Source organism: Melozone crissalis, unplaced genomic scaffold (assembly GCF_028551555.1).
Source record: "Melozone crissalis strain CALT ecotype California unplaced genomic scaffold, PUWL_Pcris_2 ptg000008l_1, whole genome shotgun sequence".
NCBI classification, from domain to species: Eukaryota; Metazoa; Chordata; class Aves; order Passeriformes; family Passerellidae; genus Melozone; species Melozone crissalis.
In genome coordinates, this window is record NW_026535786.1 from 5,970,856 (window position 1) to 5,987,108 (window position 16,253).

A 16,253-nucleotide genomic window follows, 5' to 3' on the forward strand; every position below is an offset into this window, starting at 1 on the left:
TTTATCTGTATTACAAAATTACGAATGATTTATTAACTTTGTCTTCTTACATTAATCTGTACTTAGTAATGAACACTAATCATTATATTTTTACAATTTGAGAATTCTCAGAGGAGTTGCCAAAGTGCTCCATAAATACCTGAAACACTTCATTAATGTATTCATTTCATTTAAGTGGCTACTTTTCTTCCAGGAAGTCAGTGTCTTCCAACACATATTTTTGAAAAGTTGCAGATACTAATTACAAAAAAATCTTCTAAAAGACCTTACAGCCATTCATGTCTTTGCTACTTGTCCAAATACAAGTAGGATGTTCAGGAAGACCTGCCTTGTGGAAAAAGTGATGCAGTCAGGTGAGATAGAAATCAAATCAAATAATTATAATACATGCCACACTCCAAACAGATGATCCACTGATGCTAAAAACAGGAAAGTACACATTTACAGTAAGCCAAGGAATCAGTCTCTACATTACAAGTGGAAGCAACAGTGAATTCCCAGTCCTAATAAGCTGGCCATGCTCTCATTTTTGGCAGCTAGATCTGGATTTCTTTTAGAGTTCACACAATTTGAACTACCAAAATTCCTTTCACAATAAGAATTGAAAAAAAAAATTCATTACACAAATGGCAATATCTAAGAAAATCTTTCCATCAATTGGTCATTATTAAAGGACGAAAGCCAAACTGCAGGCCAGACACAATGTCACCCACCATGTTTGGTCTGCTGAGGAGACCTGCAACTTCAAACTTATTCAGGCCAATCATAGGCAAACGAGTCAGAGTTGTGACATTTGGCACCATGATAATAAATATACTTCCATTATACCAATGCTGCTCAGCTGACAAGCACTATCAGTGAGAAAACAAAGCACTACAATGGAGCCTACCCTTCTAAAAACAGAGCAAACAAAAGAAACAAACAAAATGGCAAAAACACGGTAGAAGAGGACACCTTAGACAAAATTTCACATTGACAAGACAGAAGAGAGAATCAAGATAATTAATCAACACCATCTGATTAGCTCACTTTCAGTCTTGCCGTCAAAGGCATGAGCAGCCTCATCTCACACTTCTGCAAAAATAACATTACCAGCGAGCAATGCCAGCTTACGTTCCTAAGTGAAAAGAGAGCCAGTGTATCAGCAGCTAGTGATGTAATGGCAATTACACACACTGCTCATTCCCACGGCTGCAAAAGGATAATTTCTCAGGATGACAATGCCAAATGCTGCAGGAGCTAAAGTTCATTATTAGGACTCTCTCAGAAAGTAATTACTGTATGAAGTTTCAGGGAAGTCATTTTAAGCATCTTAATAAGTATGAACATATCTTACCAGACACACCTGTTAAATAACAGAACAAATGCCTTTTCTGTGGGAAAGAAACAGTAATTTGTTCCTTTGGCATGGTTTAGAATCCTTTTACAAATGCTTGCATGTTTGGTTTGACAAGACTTCGGAAACAACAGTAACGCATTTTACGTAATAAAGTCCAGTGGAAATAAAAATGTACAGTCACTAACTGAAACATTTAAACTTCTCCTGAAGTAAATGAAAATTAGGTTTTGTTATTACTTGCATGGTTATTTTCACATGTTCTGTGGATAGAAATTGGAGTAAGAATGAGAAGTTCTTTCAGGTCATGCACCTAATTCCTCAATCTACAAGTTGTATATGGACAAAGTTAATTACTGTAGTTGATAGACTAACAGAACCATGTCTTTGTGAGGTTTTACATGTAATTGAACCATAAACCTAAAAATTGCACCTTTCATTTAACAGATGCAATGCCTGTCAACACAGGAACCCAGCACTTCCATCTGAAGCCCAGACAGATGTAGTCTGCTGGATCTCACCAGTGGAAGAGATTACAACCCCCAGCTGGACTGTCACACATCCTTCACAGAGATCATCACCCTCACTGCTCTGCCAACAGAGCAGCCTGTACACAGACCCTAATTCATCACACAAAAAAAATAGGAGCTAAAAGAAAGTCAGTCAAGTTAGCTTGGCAATCTCTTCAAAAACAAGAACATCTACCCACTGCCTAAGTTATTGCTGACATTGGATTTAGATATTTTTGACATTTTACTCACCTGTAAAATTCTAAGAGTATTAAACAATGACTGGAATAATTTTAATTCCGCATTCTTGCCTAAAGTTTACATCCTTGAGAATTTTCATCCATTTCAATTTTGGTAGTTTTTCCTAGCAGAAAGGAAGAAACTACATGAGTTAACACGAGTTAACATGTCCAGCTATAAACCCTTACTCCATTGCTTTGGTCTAGAACTCCAGGAGGGCAAGAGCCATCCACTGCATGGGGTTTGCTGGACAATGCTGCTTCTGAGTTACTGCTGCTGCTAGAATATACCTTTCAAGCAAAAACAGAAAGAAAAACTGCAGCATATATCCTATAGTATAAATCTATCACATCCAATCTCTCATCACTATCTAGAAGCAGATGGAGAGCACCTAGATCTTCACAGCCTCAAACAATCTCTTTTCATGGTTGCATATCAATTCCAGAAATACTCAGGCCAGTTAGCAGAAATAGAGGTGCTGGTACTTCTTTGATGGTTTCAAATGTTTCTGGCCTAGATAATCACATACCATGACTCTTGCTCTCAAGGGCTACTGAAGGAAGTACAGCAATAAGTTCAAAGAATAATACGACCTCAATCAAAACATTAGGAAAACATAAACACTAAAAAAGACCAAATTGGTTAAAAATAAAGGACTGAAGTCTCCCATTTCCATCCTCCATCAACCACCCAAGGGCAGGTGAGAGAAGCAAGCTTATATGACTCAAGCTGCAAGACAAGTATATTAAATACAAGATATTAAGTATATTTCAAGTGAATGACTTTTCAACATTATGAACTTCGAAGAAACTCTTAAAAAGGTATGCAGAGCTCAGTTTGTAAAGGTGTCACGTACTCATTCAACTTCCTGGTGCAGTCTCATTTTCTCTCCAAACATCACTCACACAGCTCCTTGACCATATTCAAGTGCTGAAGTGACTTGTTCAAAGAACCAACCCATAATGATCCTCAAACACCTTCCTGATAAATAGCAGCTAGTTTAAAGCCTGTCCCTGAGTAAGGACAGAGCTGCTTTTTTACTTTGCACTTTTCTCTATCAAATTTTATAAGTGATTTTAATCAAGATTTTTCTGAAATGGATGAGACTCAGTTTTAGATTTCTGTACCCTAAATAATCTCATGCAATCTCTCATACTAGTATTCAGCCCCTCTTTCAGATTCCTTAGGTATTCCAAAACAAAGGACATAACAGGAACTTCACTGGCAACTTATTCTACTATGGAAACCAATTATTTATGCCTTATTTTGTTTCACATATATTAACTACTTGCTAATCATTTACTAATTCCTGGAAGACAGAGGACCTTTCTTCTTGAAGAGTCCTAGCAAGCATTCTTGTCACAGGCACTTGGGAATACATGGAAAAATGCACCACATAGATCATCACCAGGTATGTACTCATTCTTCAAAGGATACATAACATGGATAACAATCATGTTATCCACTGTTTTCTGAAATGTCATTTAATAGCTCTTATATATCCTAATCACTTAATTGCTGAGGCTCTCAATTTCATTTTGGACACAAAAGCTGCAAAATTCTCATTATATCTGGACATTCATGTACTTCAACAGGCACCATTACCACTACCATGGCTGCCTTAAATACTTGTTTGCCTCTATTAGTGATTTCAGTTCACCAGTTCCAATCAGCACTCTAGCCAACAACTTTTTAGTTGCAAGTCCTGCAATTGCAGGTGGTGGGCAGTGTGCAGAGACTCTGCCAGCAAGGATTCTGCTGCAGCTGTTTGCTCCTCAGGGGCATCCCTTTGCAAGAGAAAAATCACATACACCTCCCAAGATGCTGGTTGGTTACTGGGCAGCACAGCTGTATAAATGGCAGGGTAAGCACTTACATGTGTTTCTTGTCCCATTTTTGGAATGTGACAATTATTGGAATCGTCCTTTACATGGTTCTCACCTAGTTCACCCAAACAATGCTTCAAGGAGACTTGGAGGGCAGGTGGGCTATGCAGCACTTCCATTACCCAGTCTGCATCTGGCCATGCTGTTCTGGAGGTCAGAACAGCTTGAACTGCTATGCCCACACAGGTGAAAGTGATGGCATGCCAGAGCAAGACACTAATCTCTTACCTACTTCACTGACCAGCACAGGCACGGTCATGGATCTGTTAGATGGCTAATACCCTCTGTAAGAGGAACTGTTGAAAACCATACAACTTAAAACCATCGCAGCAGAAGAACATTTTACTACAGCATTGGAATAAAGCACTGCAGATTGACAGGCAAATACATGGCAGAATAAGGAACAGCACTCTGTAGTTTAGAGGAATAAAGATGAATCGATATTAATACAACCTAGATTGCTAGAAAACATCATATTCTTTAGAGCTCATTACTTATAGATGCACTTTGAACTTTGAGAATTATTTACTTGAAAAGCATTCCATGGCTTCTCAGCCAACTCCTCTTCTTCTCTGCCTTCTCCTCCACCTTTGAAGGAAAGTTGAGAGGCCTCTAAACAGATTCAGAAGTAGGGCATAAGGGGTTTATCTTTTAGAGGGGCTGGTGAGTATGCTGTGAGTTAACTTTCAAACATTCATAGCTGCTGTAGGCTTTACATGTCTGTGTGTAACATCTCTTAAAATAAATGCATAATCATATTAATAAAATGCAACTTTTAATTATTAACTATCCTGATAGTTACTTGAAATATATGCTGGAAAGAGAATACAGAGATGCCTTTTACGCTCATTTTTCAGAGCAAGTCTGTGTCTTACAGAATCCCAGAGGCTGTGCTGGGATTTCCTTCACTTATGATCATAAGGAAAAGTACAAACTTGGATAACTGGATAAAGTTCAGTATAATTAAAAGTTACCACAGCCTCTGCATGAGGAAAATAGAAACCAATATCAAATTACATCCATTATTTCTACAAAAGACAGATTAGGCCTTTTTAACTCCCCTCTAGAAATTATCTGAATTTCCTGCAACAATGTATTTTCAATCTGTAAAACAGAGAAAAAGAAGCAAAGTGGATACCTTGACTTGTTTACTCATTTAGAAGATTACAAAAATGAGAATAAAGTAATTTTTAAAAAGCAAAGTTTCATATTCAAATGGTAAAATCAGAAATCAAGATGATTGCTGTAGCTTTTCTTATTTCAAAGCACTACAAACAAGTCAAATAGAAACAAAGAAAAATTATACAGATTGAAAAGTTGCACAAAAATAGCTTTATTACATTTCATTTTTAGGAGAGTATACCAACCTTAGAATGCAAAAGCAAGCAATATACAACGTCCCATTTGCTGTCAGAAAGGAAGTTGACTGCAAGATCTCAGGTAGCAGTTTGTACAAATAATAGTCAAGCTTTCGTTTCCTGAGAATAGCTGCAACCTGAGAGAGAAGGGAAGAAAAAAAATGGAGGACAGACTTTAATTCAGTTAGGCACTTTTTGCACATGGTAAAGATAGAAAAACAGAAAATGAGGCATACTCACTTAAGTAATAAAACAAAGCCTATTAAACTTTATGGACAATACCACAAAGATTTGCTTTGAACTTGTTCCAGCCATTACAATATTTATACCAGGAAATACATCAAGCAATATGAAATGGGAAGTATGGGAGGAATTTTATTACCTTGTTAACATTGGCCATAATTGTCAGAAACATTGTCTGCCAGGTATCAAAACTTTTAAGATGTTGATATATCTACAGAGTTCTATCTTTGAGATAATAGACAATCACATAATTATGGTCAGAATATCACTAAAGTAATCCAAATACATGCCTTACACAGTGCCTGTGAAGTGGTGATGTATTTTTAAAGGTTTTCTACTTCAATTAAATAACTGCAAGTCCTCAAGAAATGTTCATGATCTGCTGGGAGAACAGCACATTCCTGACATATTTCACAGAATTGGTATACTACCTAAAAAACCGCCTATAGCAGAAAACAGGCTCAATCTAAAGAATAAACATTATTTTTGTGCAGTTTAATGTATGTCCCAGGTATTACAAAGAATAGCTTATTTAGTGACTCAAACACTAAAGGTCTTCACACTTTTTTTTGTCTACAGAAATTCTGCAATTAGCTAACAGGAAGATGTAGCAAACCAGGCTTGTTTCAGAGGCACCCAGGGCTAGACAAGAGGCAATAGACAAGCTCAAGTATGAGAAACTCTGGTTAGACCTAAAGAAAAAAGTTTTCATTTGAGGGTGGCTGAATATTGGAGGAGGTTGCTGAAAGTTATTGTGGACTCTCCACCCCTGGAGACCCTTGAAACTTAACTAGAAGAGTCCTCAAGCAACCTCAGGACCTCCCAAGGTCCCTTCAGCCTTTGTGCTCTTATGACTCCATGAAAGTATACTTTGAGTGCACCATGGAACAATTTTTCATTCTACTAGGATTATTATCTGCAAGATTGATCTCTAATGCAACACAACAATTATCTTTAGCTGCACTGATCTGCCCAGGAGTCTCAAAACTGGATGGAGTTTTTGGTCAATGCTTGGAGAAACAGAGCAAGCTTCATATTGCTAGTGCTGATGAGAAGAAAGAAAGACATCCTGTCAAATCCATACTGCCAGCACATCTCAAAGGCTTGGTTGTGAGAGGGAGATATTCTCCCCAAACACTGTCCACTGAAGAGCAAGTAGATGTTTTAGAATCAGAGATGGGCTGAAGATTCCACTAAAACTAACCATGGGAAAGTTCTTACAAAATCTTATTTCCAAAATGAAGCTTGAACTAAGGATTAAGAAGAAATCCACGCATGAACAGACCTCTGAAAACAGATTTACACATTACTTAATCAAGTATCAAGACTGCTTTGAGCATAATGGATTAGGCAATAATGCAATCCAGATAATTTTCCTGCTGAAGGAAAGTCTTAACGTAGTCTAAATGCCAGAAAACTAGTTGCTACCCACTCAGCTATTTCTAGCATACTGTAGGAAGGACATGAACATTGGAACAAAATAACCATTTTTTTGTTTTAAAAACACAGCCTTTACACCAAAGCATGAAGTCTTGCTCCCTCAGACCAAAGTGTAAGAAGTGCAACACAGAAAGATTGGTATCTTACAAATAAATGTCAAATCAAATTCAAAAGTTTATTTCTATAATGTCTCCAGGAAGTTTTAGATTAACATAAGTTTCTGATTTCCCTTCTCTTCACTGTGCTACTCCCAAATGAAAAACAGAAAAGAACCAGAAACAATAACACACAAACCATTCCAAAGAAAATTGCTCACACTAATTGAAAGAGAAATATGTGTGATAGCAATAGAGCTTCATGCACACACACAAAAAAAAAAGTTTATAAAGGCTTAAATTTTCTAACTGCTTTATAGACACCAATGAAGCTAAATATTGTGTAGGGCTGAAAGCAGGCAGGAGCAGACTATAGAGTTCTTCTATTCTTCTACTGCCAATGATGTGATTACATGGAAAAAATACCAGATATTTCAGGATACCATTTTGCTGTCCCTATCAGTGCCACATATTTCAGAAAAGTATTATTAAAGTGCAGAAAGGTTATGAAATCTGATGACAGAATGCAGCAGTTCATGGCTCCCACTGGGACACACTTCACTCAAGTCAGCTGGGAGGACACTGTAATGAAAACCAAATTCTTACAATAAATGCACTGGTCAAGGCTTAGCAGTGGATGCCAATAGAAAGAATGGAAGGAGAGGGCACCAGGATGTCCAGTGGGTACTTCCTTGGCAAAATAATAATCTCCACAAAGATGCATTGAAAAAAAAAAATGGTCAGTATTAATAAAGAAACAGATAGGAAAAATATTTTCTAGCATTAACTGTAGAATTCACACAAATGCATTTTGACTCTCCAACATAAAAAATGTAATGATAAGAATTCAGTCCACCAGTTTCATGATACCTCAGTTTGTGGAATATCATTACTCAAGTCCTTTTTCTTTTTTTAATTTAGTCTTTATATGCAAATGCTAAGCCCCATAGATCTAAAAACAAATTAGAATTTATTTGCTGTGTCCTAACCATGGAAAGAATATACACAATTCCAACACCATCCCTAAACCCCAGCTACACAGTCTACTGCAAGGTTAGAGCTAGGCTATTGGTGTTCCAGCAGAAAAGCAACGTGAGACAAACCCAAGCATGATTTGAGGCACCAGCCAAGCCTGATTATTTTCACAATGTGTCATGTAACGCCTACAAGCATTCATCATCCAACCACAATAACCTCAGCTTCACCTCCAGCATCCTTAATCCTCACCTATGTCCCTGAACTATGCATTCCACAAGAGGCACTGCACACAGAGGATAGTTTGACTTAATTAATGCGATTAATTGGCTGACCAATGTACAGCTGGACAGGTTACACAGCAGGCTAAAACACCACAGACTTTCTGCCAATTCTGCTGTCCTGTGTACAACATTTCTGTCTCTCCCTCCTCCACCTCCCTCCCTAACCATGTCCTAAGTTTGTACAGAGTGTAGGACTTCAAGCACTACCCCTCCATCAAAATTTGGTGGAATCAGACAACACATACTACACTGACTGATGGAAAATGGAAACAAGCACTACCATCTCTCATTCCTTCACTACATCCAGCTGAAATCAACCGCACCATAACAAACTTTTATTAAAGAAAAAAAGAAAGAATTTTAAAAACCCTATAGAAATATGCAGACAGCCAAATCCTTAGGAAAGCAGAGGTCAATAGCATTTATAAGTACAACTATCTGACATGTTGAGGCACCTTTAAAATGCAAATTTGAAGATTACCAATACAACCATGCACATGGTTTATATAATCCATATCCTGCAAGTCATTAAAAACCCAAGGAAAAATTTATGAAGTAAGTCACATGATAAAAGCAATCTCCAGTATTTAAAACAGTTAAGAAAATGCTTCAGATTACTCAAATGGTGGGCAGAGCTACAAATGCATGTCAGATTTCCTTCAAAATCATATTCAATTATTTATATGTTCTTTTAGAACCATTTGCAACTTTTTACAAATTTTACAACAACATTACTCCTTTTATAAAATTATTACTCGTTTTATAAAAATTATTATTAAGTGCTTTGGAGTAACTGAATCTCAAAATGCCCTCAGGTAACACTTGGATTTTGAAAGACACTTGTTCAAATAAGCAACTTCTTTCTCATGTGTCCTCTGAAACACTCAGATTTGTTTTTCCTTAGTTAGCTCATCCCTTCCTGATTTCACAGATTACAAAACCTGGCTTCTCCATTGTTTAATTTCATAACTCAGTTCCTGCAATACTCTGAGGAACAACAATGTGCCTCCTTCTCTCTGAGTTGCCCTGTCTCACGCAAGATGCTATATGAGGATCGCCATCAGTGGGTTGAGTTGTTTTGATTTGGATTTTTTTAAATCTTCCATATCACCTGACCAACTAAAAACAGTACTCACATATTCTTTAATGACATCTAAGCCTGAAATCACTCTCATTCCATGACAACTTATCTTTACAATTTGTTTTCCTTCTACTGAAATAAGTTGGAGACTGTATTTCATTCCCCTTAAAATGTCTAACTCGGCATAATTTTCAAGGATTGTCCCCCTACCCTGAAATTCTTGCACTCTACTGTAAAGCTGTACCAACTTAAGAGGACAGATTTATTCCTTGATACACAGTCCCTGATAGTTTTTGTAGTGTCTTTACCAAGATCTTTGCTCAGTCAGTCAAGGCTGAGGCTTTCCCCGATTTCCAACGTTACCGTGATGCAGGTTCTTGGTTACCCCTTCCATCTTTGAGCATAATTTTTTCAGTTCACCCTAGTTCATTATATGATTTTTTAAAATTCTCAGCATATCTGAGCAAAAGACTCCTTTTGTTTATTTTCAATTTATGAAAGAATTTTTATAGTGTGGCCTGAAAGCCACCTGAACAGAGTGGAACGATCACAGCCTGGAATGAAAAAGTCACAGATTCTTACTTTAGTAACATCTAGGCTAATTTTAGTCATATTTAACCCAGCTTCCAGAAGAATCCAAAGGCAAGAAGACAGTGACCTACATGTCATTCATAACATAGCAGAGACACAGGACACTGCACAGCACTAAGATGAACAGATATCCAAAAGAAGGCAATCACATACCACCATCACAGCATCTCTAGGTACTGGATTGGACAGAAGAAAGATTACTGACAGCCTAACCCAGAGATCCAAGCTGGCATCCAGAAGCATGTTCCACAGTAACACCATCATCCTCCCTAATCTCCCCATCCTACTTCTGAACACACAATGGTTTGCAGCACAAACAAGGAGAAATCACATTTTAATATATCCAGCAATTCCAGAGTATTTTAGAACACAGTCTGGGCAGTGCAGCCTTCCTGCAGCCCTCACAAAGATGATATATGACAACTCTATCTATGCTGGCAGATAAGAGAGGATCCCCTTTAGTGTTAGCTGGCTCCCCACCTTTGCTCAGGACCAGCTCAAACAGCTCTCCCAAGGGAAGCTGTGTGCAAAGCAAACGTGAAACAGCAGCAGCACAGCCAATGTGCACCATCCATCCTTGGGAACAACCTCTGGCCCAATCCCACAGCAATGTGCACACAGCCAGGAAAGTGATGTGAGACTCACACTGCAGCTTGATCTGTGGCTGGTGATTCTCTCCCACCTATAACATTTTCAGAATAATTCATTAGCACAGTAGAGTTGTTCTTGCAGTTGTTGTCTCCAGCCAAACACGGATTTACCTGTGAAGTGACCTGCCAGCTGCCACACGCTGCCTGCACTGCAGCTCCCTGGCCCATGCTGTACTCGTACCAATGTCCCTCCCACTGACATTGCAGAGGAAGGAAAAGCACTTTATATTTATACAACAGCTAACAGCATTTGTGTCTCTGACAGTATGATATCCAATGCTATCCTATCCTAGAGAGGTTACAGAATAAAGAATGGAGATGAAGATACAGAACACAGTTATTGATGGGTCAAACAGGGCTCAGGAAGACAACAGCACTGGAATCCTAAGTAGAAAAAAAATCCCTTCTGATACAGAAAGAGAAAGAAGCAATTGGCATCTAAAAACCTGAAGATTATTCTAGGCACAGGAAGAAGCAGATATGGCACAAGTATTAAGAAGTATTAGAAGTGAAACCAAAATGAGAATCAAAAGTAAGAAAATGAGCATGAGAAGAAATTAAGAAAGACAAAAATCAATAAAATAGGTCAAGTGCTGAGGATCATTAAAATCTGTACTGGAGCAGCAGACTGGTTACATCTGCTCTGAAGGGCTGGCTGAAGCAGCCCTCAGTGCAGAGGACATGTGAAACAGCCCCGCTGGCAGCCACGGTGCCCCAGGCCTGCTGCTCCTCTCCTCCATGCCAGCAGATCTGTGTGGGAGAGGCGTCTGCAGTCAGGGCCAGGGGTAAGCCAAGAGTCAGCTCGGGCCAGGGCTCAGGCTGTGCTCTGGCTGTGCCCTTTAGCAGCAGGAAGGAAGGGCAGCAGATACAGGGGAGGAAGGGGGTGGTGCTGGGAAGGAAGGGCAGGAGCAGCAGCTGGGGAGGGAAGACCTGTGTTTGAAAGGCAAAAGGGCAGGACAGAAGTCAGGTTGGAAAGTGAGGGAGGGAGCCTGTCTTAAATTAGGTGGAGAACAGACAATCAGACTAAGAGAAAGGAAAGGCAAACGGCATGACTGATTCTTGCCATCCCATAGGCAAAAGGTTAGAAGAATGAGTTCTAGAATTGCTACTGCAAAGTAGCAAACAAACAATTTTTACCTTATTCGGATTAGGTGAAAAATGTTACCTGATGAGCTTATCTCTGATGTACTACAAAGACTTCATACAAATGACTGAGCACATTTATCTACTGTGCACTATCAGCAAACAAATGTCTAAAACGTACAGGAACAGAGGACTTTGCTCTAATGCATGTGATGAACAGCACTTTACCCTTGTGAAATCAACAGAATCTTGGGAAATGGAAGCTGAGACAACTCAAAGCCAGTATTCCAGCCTTTTCCCAGCTTCATGCAATTTCCCTGTTAAATCATTTTCTTCTCCTCCTCACTTCTGTGAATTTCTAGAAATCTGACTTCTCCAGCTTTGAAAACACAAGATGACACTTTCCCATTTCGCTTAGCTTTCATTAATGTAAAAACAAAGTATAGATGGAAGAAAATACAGCAAATTCAGAGGAAAGACTTTTTCATTGAAGTTTCAAGATATCAAGGCAAATAGTTCTCCAAAGGTGTAATTACAAGGTTTATGAAAGACTGTTTAGGGTTAGGGTTCTGCAGGTACAGATGCTATGCAACTTTTTTGTTTGTTTTTTTTTTTTAGTGAGCCTCATAAGACTTGCGTATGGAGACATTCAGTTTGTGCAAACACAGGCAGCTTTAATTACAAAACAGGCATTCCTGACAGCCACTTCATATGGGGAGAGACAATTCAATTTAGATGTGAAGCCCATTTTCACTAAAGCAATCCATTTGTACTGGAGCAAAAATAAAGACAGCGCAAGTATGGTGTCTCAAGGCCATATTTTTTCCTAACTAAAAAAATACTCAGGCACAATTACTAAAAAGAGTAGGAAAAAAAAAACAAACAGCAACTAAACAAAGAGAACAGCACTACTTAAAAGCAAAGACTCTATACAGTCACTTACTGACAGCCAATATTTCACTTACTAACAGCACTTAATTCAGCTCCATCAGTCTCCCACAGACCAAAGAGAAACAAAGCCTTTGAGAGATGCGGGGTGAAGCTGTTATGAGTTTGGACTCTGGATTGTAACTGTCCCTAACCATGTTCTCTCAGGGAACAATCTCTGGTTATTTATTCTCATCTATTCATTCTCATTCATTTCTACACAAGCTTTTGTGAAAGGAAACTCTTTCATCTCCTTTCCTTAGTTATTAGCTTGTAGCAACAGGAGGAACAATCAGAAGCCATTTTACAGGCTTGACATAGAAAAATGAAGTGCATTTTTTGTTGCTGACCTCTACAAGGGACCGGGACTAAGTACTACCAGAAACATTATGAACATACACTGATAGAACTACGAATACAAAATAACTTAAGTCCATCCTCTTATGTGAACCTGAACATTTCTGCTGTACACCTGCGGTATTTCATTTACAATTAAAAGGTCTTCAAGCACAGCTGTAACTCCAGCAAAGAATGACTTTTGTGATGATTCTCTTAATTCAAGACTGTTCTTTCCCTGCCAGGCTACTTAACTTGCAAAGCTTCTGCTTCCTCCTCTGCAGCCCACATTGCACCCTTTTCCTCTTTACCTTACACTGGTTCTGGTGCTCATCAAATCCTGCTCAATAATCCTATTCAATTCATTACTGCATCTGAAAATGACCCCAGCTAAAAGCAGGGTAAGTAACCCCTTGTGGGTTAGCTCATGGAGAGATGAGGTCCAGAACCACACAAAGAAAAAGTACAGTGATGTGTCTGGGAGCAGAGACTGGCAAGTGCTTTCTCTCTCTTCAGGCAGGATCTGAGAGCAGCTCAGCTTTAGACTACTCTGGCAGGTCAAGTTAAACAGTATCAACAAAAACCTAAGAGAAACTAAACTGAACAGCAAAGAAGACAGTGCAAAAAGTGAGGCAGACGTTTTACAATATAGCAGGACACTGGTTGAGAAGGTTCCCACTTCACTTTGGTTTATGACAAAATGTAACTGTTTATGGGGTCACAATGCAAAACAGGTCAGGATAACATTTTGCTATTTTAGGTTTGTTTTTCTATTTAAAGAAATAAAAAATGGTAGTTTTCCCCCTAACCCATGACTGCACAACTGAGTGACCCATAACAGAGCTATGAGCAGGAAATCTCTTGACCAGGTTTGGCTGTTGGGGATTTTCGATTTAATTACAGAACTGTTTAAGCTGCTTTATACTCAGCCAGACCTGACAGATCACCACTACACCTCTCATGGCTCACTCCAGAACCATGCTCTGCTGGTACAAGTATTTATGCTCCTACAGAGCAAACTAGATAGGAAACAGATCCAAAGAAAAGAGCACTGGTTAAAGGAAGAGGAGAAGAGAGAATGTTCTCTGTATTAGTTTCATGATACAGCTCACTGTATGCTCCCACCAACAGCTGCCTCTCCTGTCTGTGGCAGTTCAGAGTGAAAATGTTCACTGTCAAAAACGACAACTCCTTAGGTCCACACTGCTACCAGTTTTAGCAGTTACTGTTTTATCATATAAATGGATGTCACCACAATTTTCACTCATAAACCTTTCAAAGGGAGCTTAACCAAAGTATGTCAGGATGCTGCAGTCCCACTCCTTTCCTTCTCTTTATTACATAGCTCAATAATTTTTTTGCACCAGCAACAAAGAAGCGCAACTCAGTGACTTGTGCTTCTTTGTGTCCATCCAGCCTGGGGGCAGCTCGGTGGGCAGCTCACTGCTCATTCCCCAGGTACCAGTACGGGAGAAGCAGGGAGGTGGGGACAGACACACTCACCTGCAGCAATTCCAGCCTACATTGGCTTCCAGGGTGTGTTTACACAGGTGATGCAAACACATCCCAGCTCTTCTATCTACACCCCAATTTGCTGGAAATGTGCCAGCTGAGGTGATATAACCAAGCCTAATTGCACACTCTCACTAAGATACCTCACCTGTAGGATACTCTCTGAATACTCAGACTCCTTTAGCCCTCATAAATTTTTTTAGTCTTGCTTCATTATGCAATGGAATCTCCATGATCTTAAAGCACTGATTAGGAAGGTGTCACCAAGGCACGTGCACTACACTTGCTGCTGCCAAAGACACAATGCTAGCCTCCCAGGCAAACACTACGGCTTTTCATTCAGGTATCACAGGTATTGGAAGATGACAAGAATACGACGTTCAGGCATGTGCCATGCCCCTCTACCCACCAGCAGCAATCCTCTCACAGTATGTTATGCCTCCAGATGCCACCACCCCTATGTCTTGTCTCTGCCCTACTTGGCCAGGATTCAACATATTCTCCCTGTCATGCCTTTCCCCCTTCAAACACCAGGTTCTCCCCACCGCACAACCCTCCTCCTCCTTACACCAAACAGCCCCACCACCATCCCTCTCCTCCCCAGTCCCAGACTCCACACCAAACCATACTATTTGCCATTCTTTCCCTTCACTCCAGGGTCAGGCTGCCCCTTGACTTGTCTCCTACCCTTCGCCTCCGACCATAACCCTCTCCCCCTACCCCAGACGAGCTTCCCTTCCTCACTATGCCTTATGTCCTTCCTCTCCACCCCAAGCCAGACTCCCCTCGCCATGGCAGCGCTTGTGCCCTCCCCAAAAACACCCCTATGCCCTTCCCCCTCCGCTCAGGCCAGGCTCCCACCAGGTCCTTTATAGCCCCTTCCACGCCAGGCCAGGCTCCCCGCTGCGCCCTGGCATCCACCCAAAACCAAGGCCAGGCTCCCCCGTCTCTGATACCCCTCCTGCCCTTGGCGTCTGAGGCCAGGCCCCCCCTTAGGCCGGGCTGCCGCACACACACACGCACACACCCACCAGGTAGAGGGTGCCGTAGATGCGGAGGGACTCTGCCAGGGCGCTCTGGGTGACGTGCAGCACGGCCCAGGAGCACTTGGGGTGCCAGGTGTGCCCGATCTCGTAGCAGCTGTGGGGGATGGACTTGCTCAGCGCCGCCATCTTTGCAGCGCGCGCGCGGAGGGGAGGGGACGGGAGGGGGGCGCAGGGCGCGCGCGGCCGCCGCGTCACCGCCGGTGCCGGGGGAAGAGGTCGCGCGGGGCGCTGCGCGCGCCGGGGTTACTCGCGGGCACAGCCGCTCTTCCCACGCCCCCCGCCCCGCGCGCGCGCCGCTCGCGTGAGCCCCGCAGCCAATCCGGGGAGCGGCCGGGGCCGGGGGTGGTGCGAGCCGCGGGGCGGGGGACGGGGGGGGGGCCGGCGGCGCGCGGAGACGCTGACGGCGGCTGTGTGTCCCGAGTGTGTGTGTGTGTGAGTGTGTGTGTGAGTGTGTCACCGTGTGTGTCTGTGTGTGTGTCTGTGTGTCTGTGTGTCACCGTGTGTCACCATGTGTGTGTGTGTGTCCCGTGTGAGTGTGTGTGTTTGTGTGGATCTGTCGCCGTGTGTGTGTGTGTGTGCGTTGTGTATCTGTGTGTCACCGTGTGTGTGTGTCAGTCACCGTGTGTGTGTGTCACCGTGTGTGTCACCATGTGTGCGTGTG

General features: G+C 41.2%; 1 protein-coding gene across 1 annotated transcript in view; it reads right to left on the minus strand.

The window, feature by feature from the left end:
* Positions 1-15,731, minus strand: part of TMEM135 (transmembrane protein 135) — a 156,559-nt gene extending 140,828 nt beyond the window's left edge. The window contains exons 1-2 of the mRNA XM_054269751.1: positions 15,578-15,731; positions 5,339-5,466 (exon numbers count right to left, since the gene is read on the minus strand). Coding sequence (XP_054125726.1) covers positions 5,339-5,466; positions 15,578-15,718 — 269 coding nt within the window. The 5' untranslated portion in view covers positions 15,719-15,731. The remainder of the gene's footprint in view (positions 1-5,338; positions 5,467-15,577) is intronic.
* Positions 15,732-16,253: the final 522 nt, after the last annotated feature.